General features: G+C 39.2%; 1 protein-coding gene across 3 annotated transcripts in view; it reads left to right on the forward strand.

Annotated features, from left to right (window-relative positions):
* Nucleotides 1-242: 242 nt before the first annotated feature.
* septin7a (septin 7a) overlaps nucleotides 243-19,472 on the forward strand; it is a 43,294-nt gene continuing 24,064 nt past the window's right edge. Inside the window, exons 1-4 of one of the 3 annotated variants that reach the window (XM_088601694.1) lie at nucleotides 243-312; nucleotides 1,040-1,041; nucleotides 6,334-6,436; nucleotides 17,913-18,019. In XM_088601694.1, coding sequence (XP_088457820.1) covers nucleotides 258-312; nucleotides 1,040-1,041; nucleotides 6,334-6,436; nucleotides 17,913-18,019 — 267 coding nt within the window. In that variant the 5' untranslated portion in view covers nucleotides 243-257. Of the gene's footprint in view, nucleotides 313-1,039; nucleotides 1,042-5,984; nucleotides 5,990-6,333; nucleotides 6,437-17,912; nucleotides 18,020-19,472 lie in introns of those variants that run through there. The other 2 variants (XM_088601693.1, XM_088601692.1) reach the window with 2 other exon arrangements.

Consider the following 19,472-nt stretch of genomic DNA (forward strand, 5'->3'; position numbering starts at 1 on the left):
TAAAGAAAACAGGACCCTAGCCCTGTTGTGCCCTGAAGTACTCCCCCCTTTCCTCCCTAAAAAAATCTTAAAAATCTCTTTGGTGTGGCCGCTTTCACTCTCGCGAGACATCAGAGATGCGCTCAGATGGCAATTCACCAAAGATCGGGTACGAACTTTACCGTGTGGTTTGAAGTGGAGACCGACGATCATACGCTGAGGAAATTGCGTACGTGCGTTGTAGAATTGAGGGGGCAGCCGTGAGTTCGCGAAGTGGAATGTCGGTCTGTGCACGGTCGGTTACTGAAGCGTCTGGGAACGTCAACATCATGGGTGAGTCTATTGCGTTATTATAAACCAAATGGTGTGTTTTTTTTTTGCTTGATGTTCACGTTGTGTGAATTCGGGGTATCTGGTAGAGTAAAATACCACCGCCCAACAGCGTTGAAAAAATATTTTCGTGCGTAAAAGTGAGTGGAGCAGGAGCATTTCCTGTGTAGATTCTCTGGGCTTGTGCTTTTCTACAGCTTAAAAATAACTACTATTTTTTTTTTGGTCTGTGGTCTCATATTGTCGTAGTTTACGAAATCAGCAGATTCACAGACTTTAATTGTTTTTGTTTCTACACTGTCCTTTCCAAACAAGTGCATGCATTTGGAGACATGAAGACATGATTGTATCTATCAGCAACTGGGAAGGGACTTGGGACAAGTGGAATAAGTTGATCGGTTACAGTATATATTCGGAAGACAAACGGACAGAAATGCACGTCATTTGGAAAACGATCCGTAAAGCGCATCCGCATTTGTATAGCATTTTCTGTAACTTTATACGGAGACGATGTTTTGATGTGGCTTTGAAATCCACTTAAGAAAAAAAAACAACAACCGGGCTCCTGTTTGTTAATGGCATTTGTTTGGTTGTCTATCTTTTGTCTCTGTGTTTTTCTTTTCAATTCCGATCGTGTGTCCTTGCGTTGCGTGCGCGACCGAATTTCACCAACTCCCTAGTCGGTTTTCGATGTGGTTACTGCTCCTACCTTCCCTGTTCAATACGCAAGCTGTGACCGCAGAAAACGTAAAGATATGCAGAAATGATTGGAAGATTGTGACCCTGCAGCGATTACTGGGAATGCGTGAAAGCCAGGTCTTCGTTTGTCTTTGCTATCATCAGACAAAGATGTCTGTTGAGGGAGTCAAAAGCTATCACGTAGATTGTAGAGAAGCGTTTCAAATGTCCCAGGAAGTCCCATAATTACTTTTGAGGGGTCACGCCCCCGCCCGTGTCGCCTAACCCTGAATGAAACGCTTTTTTTGTGTGTCTGTGCGAGATGAAACGTTTTGAAAGAGAGGGTTTATCACGGAATATTACCTCAAATTCTTTATGTCGGGAGATATCGCAATGTACGTCACATCTAAGGAGTGTTCTACAGCCTGTGGCAGCAGAGAAGTCATTACAGAGCTGTAGTGTTAAGATTTTCCTATTGTAAGCAAATGAAGAGGAGTAATAATCATGCGCTGCAAAATGTAGTTTTGTGACTTATGCAAAGAGATGTTTTGTGCCCATCACTTTTTAAGTATAGCGAGATGTTATTTTAACATTTTGATTCTATTTGCATGCACTCCAGAAATCAGCATGGAAGAAGGGATCCATGCTGTAAACGTTACAACATCCCCCCAGCCCCCAGTCTTCTGCACTGGGACATCTGGTCAGTTTTCCGAGAGTTCAGGGCTCTTGGAATGACACCAGGCGTCGTTTGTCTTGAAGAAATGAATGTTATGGCCTCCCGCATTGTGCCAAGAATGAGGCAGGAGAGAGGAGCATCATATGAGCCACAGAGCTCTGGAGGAGCGTCCGAGAGTGTGATGCTTGCTTTGAACTTACATAAATCACTACTTTCTGGAAAGGACACACTTTACTGCGCGTTTAGTCAGATTGGTCTTATTATATAGCACTCATTATGCAAAGGAAGTGCCGAGCATGTTTCTTAGCACAAAAGTCACGTTTCAAATGATTAAATGAGGATAAAAATAATCAAAAACAAGGAAATGACATGCCTAAGCTCCTATACAGTATAGAAAATATTTTTTTATAGCAGATTCTTCGTGAGCATGGTAAAATCTCATTTGTTCGCAATGAATTCATGACGCATCATCTCTCATGTGACCCCCCAGCATGTGGGCATTTTAGAAAGGGGCGAGTTAAAATGATCCTCTGGAAAACTGAAGGCTTTTTATTTTTAGTCTCGAGCAAATGCATGTTCGAGCCTTGTTTTTTTTTTCCCCCCTTCTGGCGTAAATATATAAGAAACAACCTTGGAATTGTTCTAACCATTTCTGTGCTAGTAGCCATTTTTTTGGGTGGGGGTAAATGTTTTTAAAAAATATAATCTTGTATTCCATGAGACTTTTAGTCCTTCAGTGCATGGCTGTGTAAGGAATGAAAAAAAATGGAAGCAAGGAGGTTCTTTAGGACAAGATGCTTATTAAACGGCAAAAAAAAAGACTTTTCTGTAGGTTGGAAGTCTTCAGCTCCTTATAAAGTCTGGCTTAGTTTGCAGTCTTTGAATTCTTTATTGCCATTAAGTTGTGGCTATCGCTTTAGTTGATATAAGCGATTGGCTGTGTTTTGGATGGGTTACTTAATAAGCCACAGTTCCTTTTGTGATGTCTCTCTTTGGATTCAGTATGCAAACAAACCTGCAGATCTAACCCCCAAAGCAGCCAAACTCTGTGCAAAGGAGCAATCATGCTTCGTTGAGCGATTGAATAAGATGCTAATAGTATAGATGGCGGGGCTGATGCAGAACACGAATAACCCAGTCAGAGCTTGTTCAGGTGCAGCTGAGACTTAGGAAGTTTGAAAATAACATCGTGGCCACAAAGTAGAAGGAGGAAGAAGCAGCAGCAGCAGCAAGCAGCAGATGTGCTTGGTTCTCAGAACAGCAGGGCTAAGGGAGAACCAAAAACCACCTAACACCCTTCTTCTGGAGGTCTTGGTGCATTTGTGAAAGATGCGAAGCTGAAGAAAATCGACGTTGGCACATGAAGAATAAAGCTTTCAGGCCCAGCCGAGCTTTGCACCCCTCGGTACCGAGATCCGCTGCTCGCTGTGCTAGTAAACGCTCGAGTGCTCGCAGGAGCATGGAGGGGGGAGCACGCTGCTCTCAAACCTCAAGCCTGCATATACAGACAGCGTCGCACCACAGCACTTCCGGCAGTTTACCCGCCAGCAAAGAAAACAAGTCCCCGGCTCTTCAAACCGGGGGCAGATTGCCTTAAAAAGACATGCAGCTTTTTCACTGACAAGTGCCATTTTGACTCTGGGGAAAAATAGTCAAAGAAAGTCTCATCTAGCCGGTGTTCATTTCCTCTTGATTGAAATTTCCAAGGCTAATCGGATCACATTAAGCTGTTTTTCAAACGATCCAGTTCAGGTTCACGGCAGCCCGGAGCCTGTCCCAAGGCGGGATACAACCTGGATGGGACGCCAGTCCATCGCAGGGCACACGCAAGACCCAAACACCAGCATTTCTTTGGGCTTTTTGGGGATTAACCAGAGCCCTTTGAGGAAACCCCAAGTGCACGTGGGGAGAACTTACAAACTCCACACAGACAGCCTTCCCGGAATTGAACCCAGGGCCCCAACACTGCGAGGCTAACCACTGTACCACTGTGCCACCCGTCAGAGGCTGAAGCTACTTATATGACTGCCTCTTCAATTCAGAACTTGATTTTATACAGTGCCATACGGTGGCTGGGTTGAGCAAGAAGGTGAAAACAAGAGTCATGCTAGTGCCGATATTTCAGAGGTACTGTTTCCTGGACACATGGGTCTATCCTGACCCTCTGTGGACATCACTGTTTGAAAGAATACATGTAACCTACATTTCTAGCTTTGGTGTAAATATAATTTATTGTGACTGCAATGCGCACCTTGTGGAAATGCCACTGTCTGTGGCTTGTTAAAGATTTTGGCAGGAGGCAGGTGTCATTCATTTCAGTAAATTGAATCTCTCAGCGTTCGGTCACCATACAGCTCATTTAAAAATATATGAATATATGTAGGTCTTTGAATCATTCAATATTGGTACACTTAGTCTCCTCATTTTCTCTTATTGTTTTACTGTGACATTAGGCAACATTTGACAAAGTCTTAGTAAGGGTTTTGTTTAGAGGGAAGGCCTCAACTAAATTCAAATTGTATTTATCAAGTAAATCCTTGAAGATTTTATCCAGTGCATAACATAGTTGTGAATGTGGCTTTGAGTGCCTACATAACACATAAGCATGCGTCATTTCAGCCATGCGGGGTATGTCCTGTGTGCTTCTTTAGTTCTGGTCCAGTAGAAGTGAAATGTGAATGTAATGTAACACTTGCCTTCAGAGGAAGAAGACAAGCCACTTAGATAGAATCTAGAGGAAGTGATGCTGAGCATTTTTTTTGTGCAATCCCACAATTTTTTCACATTCTTGCGAATGTTTAGGTGCAGTTTCTGAAAGCGTATTGGTAGTGTTATTGCAGATACTGTGCACTATACTGGTGACTGTGATCTTTCTTTGCTTATGTTAAAAATGAATGGAGGATGTAGTACGTTTTTTCATATTTATGGAGGCGCTGTTATTTGTAAATGAAGAAGCAGCTTCATTAACATTATTTATTTCATGTTAATGCTTTAAAATTTTTAACCTATTAAGGCGAGAGCTACAAGGTTGTAGCATAAACTAAAAATAAACAAGTTTAGTGACCTTGCAATGTTGCTTCGTGGATTAGAGTTCTATACTGCTGCTATGAGCAGTGAGACTAATTACATGAGTCAATAGTACATGGTTCATTTGAGGATGGCTAGAAATATCAGTGTGGGAATGGATTTAGTCACTTTAAACCTTTATCTGAATATCTTAAGCTTTAAACCTTAACATTGTTATATTGAGACAACCAGACTGCCAGAATTAGAATTTTTGTGTGAAGAATTCACTCTAACGGTGACAATATCCTTGAAGCAGGAGGCCTGTGTAGTTTAATTCCAGTGTCAGATGCAGGCCCAGTGGATATGGTGACACCATGAGCACTTTCAGGATTAAACGAGTGACTTTCAAGATGCTATGAAAGCAAGTTCAAATGTTGCAGGAAGTCCTTCTGAATGATATAAGTCTAAGGGAAAATTTTTAAGCCTCGGCTCCCAGGATGAATTGATCTGCAGTGGTGTAACATTGACATGGATTTCTAACACTTCTATCATGAGGCATACTGGAATACAGAGGGGACACTTGTAATGGAACAGGCAAAGATCTTTTTCACTGTAGGTTTTGTTTGGTGTGTTTTTGTTAGTATTTCATGACTGCTGAATGGGCAGGCTTAATTGTTAAGCTTTGTACCAGGTGTTACTGTGTTTTGCGCACAATTCAGGTGTTTTACTGCACCTTGCACCTTTTAACTTTATTTCATTATGGTTTTGATGACTAGGCGGTAGCATTTTCAAAGACCCCTTTTACTAAAGGCTTTCACAACATTTAAAATGCCAAATGCCGATTATGAATGAGTCTAAATGCGTTATGTGAAAATCAGCAGATGCTGGTGGTGTTCACTTGTCTCTTGATTAGTGTTGGGTTATGGGACACCCTTTGTTTTTTAGATGTTTTTTTGGTCAGGTTAGTATTACTGTAGTATCCTTCTGCAATACAGGAACATAGATATAGTCTGTTCTTTACAGTATTACTAGTATTTTCACAAAACAACATTGTGTTTATTACATTGTGTATTGTAAGTCCTGTTAGGATCAAATATGAAATAACTGCTTACATTCTTTTTAAAGTTGATCAAATTCATGTTTGTTTCATTGTAAGAAATGTATTTGCACTGAACTCATTTTCTTTCTTTTTTCCATTTTTCTTTCCTTTATTGCTGCATCTGCCTGGAACCCTTCAATTACATCCGCTGCCTGGAATTCATCTGCTTTTCTCACTTGTATTGGCCGATTGATCCTACATGAATGATTTTCAAAGTAGCTGTAAGTACCATCTTCTCTATGTGGTACAACCTAGTTCTGTAAGAGATGTCATATTTAACAGCAGCTGTTTGAATTTTATTGGTCGTTGATTGTTTTTGCCAGTCAAAACATTTTTCGAACTCTGTTTCTGTTGAAGGAGAAGGTTGAGGTTACTTACTTCACTGAGCCCTGCGGCAATAAATAGTACTCATTGTTTTCATAACTTCAAGGATCTATTCTGCTGTTTTTTATATTAGCTTTAGTTTCTGAAATATAAGGTTTTAGCTACTTTTCAGTTATGTTTTGACTTCACACTGGAATCAGGTGATTAATGTACTCATGTCGTTTCTTTTTGCTTTTTCTAGCAACAGAAGAACTTGGAGGGATATGTGGGTTTTGCCAATCTTCCCAATCAAGTGTACAGAAAGTCTGTGAAGAGAGGGTTTGAGTTCACTCTCATGGTAGTGGGTGAGTTGGGCTTTCCTAATCTTTCCTTGCTATTAAGTGTTTGTTAATAGTTAACTCAAAATAGTTTGTTAAATCTTAGGACAGCATTAAAACAACGTTATTTTAAACTATTTACTTGGACTTGTAATTATTGGTTCAGTTGTGCTTTGTAGTTTTATGCAACTTTTTGTTTCAGCAAAAACAGTTAGGTCCAGCATTCATCCGTTCATGTTTGTATTTTGTAAGACTCAAATTATAACACGTTTTTAAGTTTTTCTTACATACCTTAAACCTCATTTTAACACAATGTAGGGGGAGTAAACATGATGTAAGTTATTACAAAAGGTTCATGCATAGAAGATTGATTTATCAGAGTTCAATTTCCAAAAGCCTAAATGATGTTTAGCCTAATTTTATGTAGGGTAAAATAACTTGAGTAATTGTTTAACTTCGTGATAGAGAAAACCTGTCTAACGAAAATGTGTTTCCATTCAGTGATCAAGGCAGGCTGCTTTTTTTTTCTTTGGGAGCTCTGGAATTTTTCTGCGCGCCTTGGGTACTGGGTGGGAAACTTCCTGTAATTTCATTCATTCGGCCAGAAATGGCAGCCAAACAGCTGATAAATTCACATCTACTTGAATAGCTCAGCGTAGAGTACAAATTGCTGCTTCTCTTGTTGTGCCATGGATTGGCCAGTGATACCTGAGCAGGAAAGGGCCATTAACACCCAAGATCATTTTGAGCTGCATCATTTCCTGTTCGTCTCTGCAGTCTTTCAGCCCGGAATTCTTAGCAATTGAAAGCTAGTGGTTGCTTTGAGGACACCACCAGCAGGAAAGCAGATGTGAAGAATTTAAACCCTTTATATTCATCCAGTTATATACTGGGTTTCTTGTGCAGTTTACTTTGAACGTCTGTATTTAGTCTCATTTTATTTGAAGTCTCATTGGCTGGCACGTCCACTTTCTGTACAGTATGTCAGCTTTGTTGTCCCTCTAGAAATTTTGTGAATGTTGGTTTCCTTCATCCATTGTAGAATACAAAAACATTATGTTTCCATCTATAAAGCAAAATGCATTGCGATACTTCACATATGTCATATATAAATATAGCCAATACCCTTATATAACAATCACAGTTGTATTTAACTGTTCTTTTGCAGTTGACCATCTGATTCTCCTTTTTTAATGTTTTAAAAGTTCACTTCACATAGAAAGCATGGTACACACTAGCGTACATATGACAAAATACATTGAAGCTGTATGAAAAACTAGGAAAAATCTTTAGAGTTTGGTCAAAGAAGCCAGGTAAAATATTGCATTTAGAGTTTAATACTGCTGACAAAATATAGACTAGAATCTCCCACGTCCATTTGTAGATTTTTTTCGGACGTTTAAAATGCGTAGTCATATGATTGTGAAATTGTTTTCATTAAATAAACTTCAGTTGGCTGTATCGGGCAAAATCTTAAACCATAGACATTATAAATTTGAAGTGGCCTTTCATGTCAACTGGATTTGTCAGGCTGTAGTCTTGCACTTTTCCTCGAGTATGTTTGCATTCTTACCTACCATCTACAGATCTGCCCACATCTTCTCAAACTCCCTTCCCTCGACCCCAAAAAGGACCCAAACCTGAAGCAGGCTCCCTGCTTCATTCCTCACAAGTTATAATAATTGCTTACACTTATATAGCGCTTTTCTGGACACTCCACTCAAAGCGCTTTACAGGTAATGGGGACTCCCCTCCACCACCACCACCACCAATGTGCAGCAACCACTAGGGATGTTGTGACGGCTCTGACCTTCGACAGTGCTGTCATTTCCTGAGGCAGTTGAGATAACATTTAAGTGTTACGCACTCCATACCTTTATATCGGTCGGGTTGTTTAATCATTTTTAGAATTTCACCAAACCGCTGAATTGGATGCTCAGTAAAGAAGGGTGGGGAGCTATAAGTGGAAAAACGTCACTACTAAAGCTTCTCAAAAATTACAAGACGAGGTTTTTACTGGCTTTTTATCTGTTGCTTTGTATGTTAATGAAGTAGAATGAAAAATACTTTATGCACAATCCAAGACTTGTAATTTGCTGCTGCCCTTAGCACTTGAATGCAGAAGGGAGTTTCTTTAAATAAGCTTCATGGTTTATACAGCTGCACAAAATTTCCTTTAAAGGAAATATGCTGGTTGGTGACCGAGTCTCATGGTCAGAACCTGGTTTACTAGAAGGCATTACTGGGTAGATGTTACTTAAGAGCTGTGCTTTATACCACTACCAGTCTATTAGAGGCTTTATTCATGGTTTTGGGATTTGTTTTAGTGCATACTTGTGATAGATTCCAATCTGCTGGGTAAATAGATTTTCCGTGAGGTGCAATGCTTTGTTTTGCGTGCATTCATACTAAAGGTTTTCTGATGGAAAATAGGATCTATTGTTGCACTTAATTGCTCATTTAACGTTTCAATATAAGCCGCCACAAATCTTTGGTTACTTAAGAAATCTGCTTGATGAAAGGTTTTTTAAAATGGTAAACCTGGATATCCTGTCTTTTTGGTACAGATCAGAAGGGGCTATCAGTGGTTCTGTAGCATAAACCTGTAGTGTTTAGTCCAGGAACCTTGTGCTATTTCAGAAGCAGAAGACAGGAAGTGCTTCATTTTAGTTTCAGTGCTGTTATTAAACCTGGTTTGTGGCCTACACCTGGTGTGTGGGTGACTTTTCAAGCTTGTCCAGCTGCTAATCATTTTCAGTGTGGAGCCATGGATTCTATATCCATTCAGTACTCCACCCTGAGGGAAAAACGCCACTGTGATCTGAATGTCACTTTAGATGCCTTCCTGTGTTTCTAAGTGAAATAATTTTTGTGTGCTCTCTGGGTGGGCATGGAGGTTGGATTTCTGGAGCAGTTTTTTTTCATATAAAGAATTGAAAATGAACAAAGAGAGCCATGGTTCTTTAGGTATCACTAACCACAGTGGGAGGTTTGGGTTTATAGACTCTTAGGTATGTCAGTATATACTGTATAATGAGCATCAAAGAAGCCTAGAAACCTTGTTGTTTATTCACTTAAAAAAAAAAAGATGTTGTGTTTTTTGTAGAACTGAAAGAAAAACTATAAACAGGCACACGGTACATGAAGTAGACAATAGTGACAAGTGAGAAAAACAAGAAGGGTGACATCCAGTTAAACAAAAACATTCGAATGGCAAAACCCGTTGCACACCGCGCAAAACAAGAGCAGGCCAAACACGCATGACATTGAAACCACCTTGACGCACCCTGCGCTGAGAGAGAAAGGCAGTCCAGTGTTTTGTGCTCTCCAGCCAGAGATACAATGCCCCCATGCCACAAACTATCAAACATCTGGAATTGCTAGCCTTTAAGAGTCATCAACATAAAATCGAATTGGAAATCATTCTTGAGATTCTCTTCTCATTATCTTTATTATGGACATCTCCCAGGTTACAAACCATTTTTACCCCCATCATAAGCATATCAAAGCAGTATGTAACCTAGATTTTTTCCTTTACAGCCTCAGTATTTTTACAGTTTAGAGCAATCAACTTTTCTGCACAGTTCAAGCATTTTGTTTTATTTGATTTGTCTCCTGAGAACTTAATCAGGGTAACTGAACAAACATATCTTGGGATCCAATTAGATTACAGTTCCATTTAAAGGAGAACTGCAACGCTATTTTTATATTTGTGGGTGAGAAAGAATCGGCGTTGATGAGCCCATTTAAACCACAGTTAAAGTAAAACGTACACAGTAACGTGTGGAACCTCCAATTTATATTGGAGAGGAACACTATACTGTAAAAAGGCTCCGTCCTTTGGATGAGATGTAAAACCGAGATCCTGACTCTGTGGTCATTAAAAATCCCAGGGCATTTCTCTAATAGAGTAGGGGTGTTATCCGGGTGTGCTGGCCAAATTTATGGTGAGTGTTCTGGTGCACTCTGGCTGCCGTCGCATCATCCAGGTGGATGCTGCACATTGGTGGTGGTGGAGGGGAGTCCCCATTACCTGTTAAGTTTCCAGGTATGCGCAGTGCCATATTCTACTATTTGGAACAAGGCAACCGAACTTCCTGCGAGGTGAAGCGACCCTATTCCACCGTGAACAACCAGGCTTGTGAATACATCTCTTTTAATTCAGTTGAAATGTTGCTCTTGACTTCAGGAAGGTTTTGCCAACAAACCTGTTAACTCTGCACGCAGATAACATTGGAACATTTCTGCAGCGAAATGTCTGCTGCAAAATCTGAACTTATTCTCTGTACGTTACATTACATTAGTCATTACAGTGAATAGTGAGAAGGAAGGGCTGATATTACGTTACAAATCTCTCTCGCCCATGGTGAGACCAGGGGTGCTATACAGTGCTTCACAGAGATCACGCTTTTGTAAAATTTGTCAAATTTTGCAGTACCGAGTTACCGAGATTTAATAACTGGTCCATTGTAATACTATTAGGTGAATACATCTTTGTCCCTGAAAATTATAAGCGATGCGTGCTAAGTCGCAAATCTAGAACAAGGTTTTTGGTAGATAAAACTTTGAGTTCTTTGAAAGGACTTGATTTGATCAGGCATATCAGAGATTGTGAATATACCTGTAAATTCCCATTCCCTATTTACAAAGGGTTTTCGGTTATTGAGCATACCACCGTTCATCCCATAACGGTGCATGAAGGGACTGCAATCCAAAGAAACAACAATTCTATGAAGCTCGGGGGCAATTTTTATACAAAAATGGGATTGTTTATGAGTTCCCAGTGTTTGGGGTTATACTAAAGGCCTTGAAAAAGCAAAAGAACTTTTATCATTTCTTGAACCTCTTTTTCTATGATCTCCCAGGATGTAAGAGTAGAATCTCTGCTGTTTGTCTATTTAATAGAATATCTTGTGTTAAATGGCAGATAATACTTTTGAGTATCAGTTGGGCCCTGGCCCTCTTCTGTCTGTTATCATTAGTTATCATTGCTCCCTCACAGTGCTGGGATCTGGGGTTCAGTTCTGGACCTGAGGTGCTGTCTGTGTGGAGTTTGTGTGTTCTCCCTGTGTTTGCATTGGTTTCCTCCAGTGTTCCGGTTTCCTTCCTTGCACGGTCCAGAGACACATTTGTAGGAAAGCTGGCCCTGCTGTCTGTGTGTGCACGTCTACGTCTGTGTGTGCCTTGTGTTGGACGTGTATTCCATCTTGCGCCTGTTTCTTGTCTAGTTAGGCTCCAGCTCCACCTAGGCCCTGTATTGGATAAAGCGATTAAAAAATTGATGATAATAATAATAATAATAATAATTGCTTACACTTATATACCGCTTTTCTGGACACTCCACTCAAAGTGCTTAACAGGTAATGGGGACTCCCCTCCACCACCACCAATGTGCAGCATCCACCTGGATGATGCGACGGCAGCCATAGTGCGCCAGAACGCTCACCACACACCAGCTATGAGTGGGGAGGAGAGCAGAGTAATGAAGCCAATTCATAGAGCCATTCATAGGATGGATGGAACATCTTTGGAAGGGGTTAAGCACTTTCATATTCATCACTTGTCCAGGCTTTATGAGAGGGATGGGAGGGAATCCAACAAGACAAACGTTTCCAACTTATTGCAAACCATGTATCACAGATGTACTGTATTGTTTCTAATGGAGGGCATACATTCAACTAACCCAATATAACCACTGTTGATCAGTGCTGTTGACAACCTGTTTATAAACACAATGAACTTAAGTGGCATGTTTGTCCAGCAAAATGTCAGTTCACTTGTGACAAAAAAAGGCGTTATTTTCTCAGTATCTTCCTGAAACTGTGGCAGTTTGAACTTTTAGTGTTCTGTATATTAAAGAAAAATTGTATGCTTCCCCTACTCTTGATTACATCTTGATTCAGATATTGTATTTTATGTTGTATAGTGTTTGTTGATACGGTATTTAACTGTACCTGTTTGTTTTGGGTGAATGTTTTGTGACCACCTCTGTGCTACAGTGCCCCACTCAGATGTGGGTGTTTGGGTGTTGCGGCTGGATTTTTAATGTGCCAATCGACTCTGTGTAGCTGAAGCCTTGACTGATGTCCAGCGCGTAGGGGAAATCGTTACATCCTGCCGAATAGCGGTTTCTGCCCCTGGCATTAATGTACTGATTCTACCCCCGGTGACTGGCTAGTAAAAGCCAAGCAGCACATCACCAGAAATGGGGGCTGCTTGGGTTCCCTTCCCACAAAGATGATCCGCTTTAAAAATCATATTGCATGAATACAAATGAAATAGACCATTTTGATTCGATATTTCACTAGGGAATCGTTAATTGCGATTTTTCGTGGTTTGCATATAAATATTGAGAGACATTTATGACCACTACTTAGATTGTACTGAAGCACATTTTTCTTCAGTGCAAAAATTGAACTGAAAGACTTTTGTATAAGTGGCGTTTTAACGCAAGTTCGCGATTGAAATTAAATATTTACTATGCCCAATACCGAGACGCAGCTTCTCACGTTTTTCTGTTACGAAACCCTAACTTTGATCTGTTTGCATTGCGTGAATTTGAAATATGAAACTGGGTATATTTACTAAAATATATCTTGTATTTTTAAAGATCCGATTGTTTTGCTTTTTCTTAGCTGAACCCTTTCACGAGTTTGCATAAATTTTAGTCTGCATCACTTTTGCAACTATTATAATTTCAGCCTGTATAAACACTGAGAGAGGCACACTACTGCCTTTTGTTAAATTTTGGCTGCTATTTGTGTATAACTCTCAAGTTACATGATTCCTCTGATTCATTATTTGTATTGCAACAGTGATGGATGCTGTGCACATTACTGACTTAATGGGCTTTTTAAAAAAAGTGAATTAGTCTTTGCAGTATACTTTGAGCCACATTCTGTATGTGTGCGTGAACGCATTTTGCGAAAGAATTGTCACAAAACAAAATAAAGTCATGAACAAATCTAAAGAATTTCAGTATTAAATGTAAAATTGCCAAAATAGATTTATTTTCCAGATTGTGTTTATACCCTGATGTGCTTCTAGCCAAACCCCAAATATTAAAGGCATCCTCATCTGGCCTATCTGCATTTTGTATTCTGTTTTAATATTCTTGGATTGGGAGATGCAGGAGTCCTAAATCCTGTCCTACACGCTGGAGCTTTTGTTTTTCCTGTTGCTGTGAATGTTGTTAAAAGTATGTTTCCCAATTGCTGCCCTGAAAAAGGAACATCCGTTTCTTTGGCAACGAGACCCATTGCAGTGTGAGAATTGGAGACCTCCTCATCACCCCGTTTTTGCTTCTGTAACTTCGCTTCATGTTTGCTGGCTACTTCCCAGACTCCCACACCTCTCACCCCAAAGGGCGCTGTTAAGCTTTCCAGCAGCCTTGCCTTTCCTGCAGATCAACCCACAAAATGTCCCAGCTTTACCGTGGCACACAGGTTAGACCAGACGTTATCATCACTGATTGCTGGTGAGCCCTGTAGTATTATAGCCCTGTGTGGTGGTGAACACTTTCATTTGTACGGGGTTCTAGCATTGGGCAAAAATGTGCAATTAGTTTTTAAGTCAATCAATGTTCTCCTTCTTCATGTCATGTTGTTCATCCTGTTCGTCTCATTTAACTAGAACAACTTAAGGTTTTTAAGGCTATTTCACTAATAATGCGCACCCTTCTTACTTAAAAAGTATAACCCGTGGATAAACGGGCTCCTTTGTATTTTGTCTGCAGCCATATTTTACTGTAGACTAAATTCTTTGTGTGGTGTGCCTATACCCCTGCCTGTGCAGGTCAGCTTCCATAAAATCAAACTGGGCGTGGATCTTCCAAAGCCTGGAAGTTGTTCTTGCAAGAAATATTGGCCCGTGTGATTTTCCCTGACTATGCATTTGTCGGATCGCTGCAGCGGAAGGGGTTCAGGTGGCTGTGAACAACTTCATTAGGCTCAAACAACAAAGCTTAAAGCTTATTCTGTTGCTCAAAAGGCTTCTTTATACTGAGCAGAGAAGCACTATTTTTGTCCCCCCCCACCCCTCCTCCTCCCAAACAAAGATCTCTCCAGCTAGTACGCAGAAGTCGCATTCTCACTGGCTGCTCGCATGTAAGATGTCAATTCAAATGCAGGACTGTCTGTGTCAGCCTGCTTTTACAGTAATTCCTTTGTTCCACTTGGGATCAGTCTGTTTATCACACAGATAAATAAAGGTAACCTCATTTATTTTAAAAAATCATAGAGGAGCTATATCTGGGCTACTCACTTTTAATAGCTGTAGACGAATAAGTTTTCACTCTTTCAGTAAAAAGTGAACTAGAAATCTGATTAATATTCCAAAATGTCCTTCAGCATAGTATGGCAGTTTCTTTAGAGGATTGGGGTCCAATAAGAAGCTCTTTTAAAATGATTGTTACTGATTTCTTGAATATTTTCTGAGTGTTCATTGTTTGTTCATTTACAATTAGTGCTTTGTGGTTGCCTAGGCAGGCCATCATTTGAAGATACAAGGAAGCAGCTTTTGCAGTCATAAGACAGTGATATAAAGTTTTGTTTAACCCTGTTTTACCTCGGCAAACTGTTTGCCCTTTCCTACTCCAAGGATACTAAAGAGGCAGTTATTTTTACAAAAATGAGTTTCCTCTTTGCTCAAAACCTTTAGTCCTTTGCCTTATGTAGGACAGTATTACAGCTTTCTAAACAGGTTATTGAACTTAGAAACCGGGATCAAGAGCATTACTTTAAATAACTTTGTCAGATTTTGTTCAGCTTCCAAATTTGTTGGCAAGACCATTCCTAAGTGTATGAATCTTTTCCTGCATCTGCCTACATTGTTAGCATTCAACAGTGGATGTTAAGTCAATTTATTGCAAAATGCAGTAAAATTAAGTCATACAGAAATCTCTCCTTGGATTTATTTTAAATGCACGTACTTTTTTAAATCTGTTCGCTGGAAATTGATTTCTGTAGTCTCTACCCAGTCTGTTCCTGTTTGACATTATTAGTTTGTAGTTTTGCCTTCAGCTTGAGCCAGTCAGTAAACTAATTTTGGGATTATGCCAAAGTGATTTACCTTTAATGTACAGACAGGTGAAGAATATTATATACTTCAATTAAACCTTTCTCAATTGTTTACATTGTGAAGCAGCAGTACAGATTCCAACTGGCAGCAGATACCATAGCCCTTTAGATTGCTCACCATTTGCTAACTCTCCACAGTATGTGAACGTGTTCATTAACTGTTATTAAATATTCAGACTCTTCCACCTATCGCTATAGTTTTTATATAGTCCACCATATTACTGAATTCTGTACGTTGCCACCTCTGTGTGAGAATATCCTTAGCCTCAACTCTGAACTGGGAGGTCAACTTTTCTCTGTTTATATATCCTGAGTTCAGTGATGTACACAAACTAACACTGAGGAAACATCATCGTTGTGTATAATATAATGTTACAACTGAAAATGCATTTATGCTTAAAAGGGCAGGAATGCCTGGTGTACTTCCTAGACAGTTCTGATTTTGTCATAATACACACAGAAAACATTCCTGAGGGGAAAAAAACTCCCAACAAAATAACTGAGTTCACTAATGAGTAATGTGGGTTAAAAATGCACATTGTGGTTGGTATTGTGTTTTTCATCCAGTGGGGATATTAAAAAAAAAAATATCCTTGGCTTTCTGTACTGGGATAGAATGTTAAATAGTGACTGAATTTTCAGTTCAAAACGGAGCTATGAAAAGAAGGCCAATGAAAACAAGTATAAAGACTTGATTTTATAGCATATGGAGACTTGGCCACCTTGATCTTAATGAGGTGAGGGTAATAGTTTTGTTGCACAAGAGAAAAAAGCCTGTGACTTGTAATTTAATAGAGCACAGGGGAATCAGAGAGTGCTATGTGTAGATGAGAAGTTAACGTTGGTACGAGTTACATCTTCAAGACCTAATAAGTAAAGAGAAATATTTTAAAGTCTATCTGGAATTTAACAGGCAGCCAATGCAGAGATTTCAAGATAAGAATTACGTGAATACCAGAATGAGACCTTACCGAGACCCTTGCCTTCAGTGTTTTGAACATTCTAAAGGTTTTTTTAAAGGTGTTCTTTGAAGCTCTGGGAAGAAAGGTATTGCAGTAGACCAGTCCAAACGAAACATGTTACTGCTCTCATCTTTCTGCAGTGGAAGATGAAGGAAAGCGATTGGGGTGAAATTCAGAAATTGTGCCTCGAAAGTTAAACTGGGATCATTTTTTTTATTTTGTGAAGAGAACTCAATTTGAAGACCATTAATAGCTGTTACTTCACAAAATGTTGGCTTTAGAGAAAAGTAAATCTTCTGAACTAACAATAGTTAGTTTACACTGTGAAATGTCACTACACTTTGGCCAAGGGGGAGTATGTATATATATTGAGCAAAACAATATACTTGCATTTCCAGGCTTTTGTATTTAGTGTAAACTTCAGTACCTGAAGGTTTGGAACATGCATATTCTCCCCATGGTTACATGGATTTTTGCTGCTTGCTCTGGTTCTTTTGACATGAAATGTAGGTTTGACACTGATCCACTAGCCCGAAATGTCCATTTCCACGTAGTGTTTCATCCTTAGTGAGAGATGTTCCTAGTGCAGCCAGTGCTGGCTGTGAGACTGTAGAGAAATATAGTGCTCCTTTTGTTTGTAATCTTTCTTAAGTTCTTATTCTTTAATCATTATCCACCACTGACTATACTGCCTATCGGGTAGAGAAGTGTGAACATTTTCCATAAATTCCACAAATCTACTAACGGAAAAGAATTAAGGTGGGTTAAATGGGAATCTTGAAGTGGATATTAACAGCCATCGGGATTACTAACCCTACCTTTAAAAAACCTACTTAACCATTCATTAAATTATTTCTCCATTAATCAAGTTATACATTGGTTTTACAGCAACAACATTGGTCTCCTATGTTGAAGAGCTGCTGTACAGTACCCAGCTGGGTGCTGCACTTCAGTGCTGGAGGACAAGGGTTTTGAGATCTTTAAAATGAAAAGAACTATACAAATGCAAAATATTTTATTAAATTTGTTTTGAATGGAATTTGGAGATGAGAAGAGAAGATTAAGGGCTTACTTGAGTCATAGATGACCTATTTGATAGAAGAGAACATTTAAGAGACGGCACTAATAGAGATCTGCTTTGTTGCCTTTTTTTTTCTTACTCAGAAGTCTAGTTATTTCTTCCTTGATCATACAATGTGAATAAACAGTGTAAAATATGGGAATTTCTGACATGTAATTTGACCTTTTGTTAACTTTTGTGCTTAAGTTATTAAAATTGTCTGGAATTTTGAAAGAAATTTCACCCAGAATGCATTTGGTTCTCATTAAATTATGTAGACTGTCATTATCACAAGTCAGAGTCTTGTGCGTTCTATGGATTTTTGCCGGGTTGTCAACATTTAAAAGTTTGAAGGGAAACAAGATGTCTTAGAATAATCCTGATTTTGTTTGTTTCTCTTTAAGGTGAATCTGGGCTTGGAAAGTCAACATTGATCAACTCCCTGTTTCTGACAGACTTGTATTCTCCAGAGTACCCTGGACCTTCCCACAGAATTAAAAAGACTGTTCAGGTAAATCTCTGCTACTGCTTTACACCAAAGTATCTGTATGTGGATCTGAATAAACATTTAAACTAAAGCAGAATGACATAAGACTATCATGATTTTTACACGGGCTTCAAGTAAACATAGTAACTGCTTTTTATCTTAAATATATTAATGGAATAATTTATTTTGAAAATACCCAGTTCTGTTTTACCTGTTGAGGCTGATGAGATTGAAATTCGGAGTCTCATCAACATATGTCAGTCCATATCCATTTAATAAAATGCCAAATTGTGTAGGCCTTCACTATAAGGTCCTGCACTGAGAATTTCAACACAAAAGACCCGGAACAAATTGAATGCGGTGTATCACTGGATGCCAGATCTGTGGTTTTCCTTATGTGCAGACATACTTATTTGATCCTTCAACTTACACAGTTTGTGAAAACATACTTTGATTGCCAGTAAAACTGTCCCATTCACTAACTAGAAAATAGTCACCAGTGTCTTTTGTTTGAAGTGGAAAGCAGTAATTAATTTTAAAATTAAATTGTTTGTAAAGTTTTGAAAAACTGTTTTAAATTAGCTTTGCAACCGTATCAGCTCGAATAAACTGTTCCTAAACCTCCCTGTCACTGTCGGCTGTGCTACTACACGGACACATTTGTAGGACTGAAAACCTTCGACATGAACTGTGACCAAGAAATGTTTTTGAACATAACTAAAAAATAAATGTACTTTTAAAATAGCCCAGTTCAGAATTTGCTGCTTTTCTTTTTTAGAATAAAAATGGACGTTGTTCAGTTTTTTGCCTTTCAAAATGAAGTTATCATTGCCTCATATAATAGCAAGACATGGATGATGTGCCAGTCAGAAAGAGCAGCTAGTGTCTTGTGGTTAGAGAGGCGATTGGAATCGTCTGTTAGATGTGTTGAGTTGTGATAATGGGAGCAAAAAAAAAAGAACTTTAAACAAAAACACCAGGGCCTTACCCTCTTATACATCAAGGGAGGTGCATTTAATTTCTGCTTTTTATTCACTTCTTTCATTTTTGCTGCTTTGTTCACTTTGAGTAAATTTAGTTTTTTGTACTTTTCCATTTTGAAAGCTCATTTCTGCTTTTGGAAATGTTTGCTGCCACAGAGAACCTGTACTGCAAAACTTGTCTCCAGATGTCTTTGTAAAAGGCAAGATTAAGCTCGTTAAAACTGTCATTTAAATGGTTACAGCTAGGCTTGCTGCATGTCAAGAGTTCTTACTTGTTTTTTGCACAAAGTATATTGTGTTCTTCTTAAAGGACTACGACAAATTTGAACCTGATAACTCAAACACGTAAATATTTTGTATTTAAATCTGTTGAATCTGTACCACAGCGGTAACACATTGACTTGCAGATTGAATGCATTGAGAAAAGGGCTTGAGTTAAAAAATCACCCCTTTTTAATGACGGTTTATTGAGTCGCACAGACGACAGTCCTTCC

Source organism: Lepisosteus platostomus, chromosome 12 (genome assembly GCF_059453375.1).
Source record: "Lepisosteus platostomus isolate fLepPlt1 chromosome 12, fLepPlt1.hap1, whole genome shotgun sequence".
NCBI classification, from domain to species: Eukaryota; Metazoa; Chordata; class Actinopteri; order Semionotiformes; family Lepisosteidae; genus Lepisosteus; species Lepisosteus platostomus.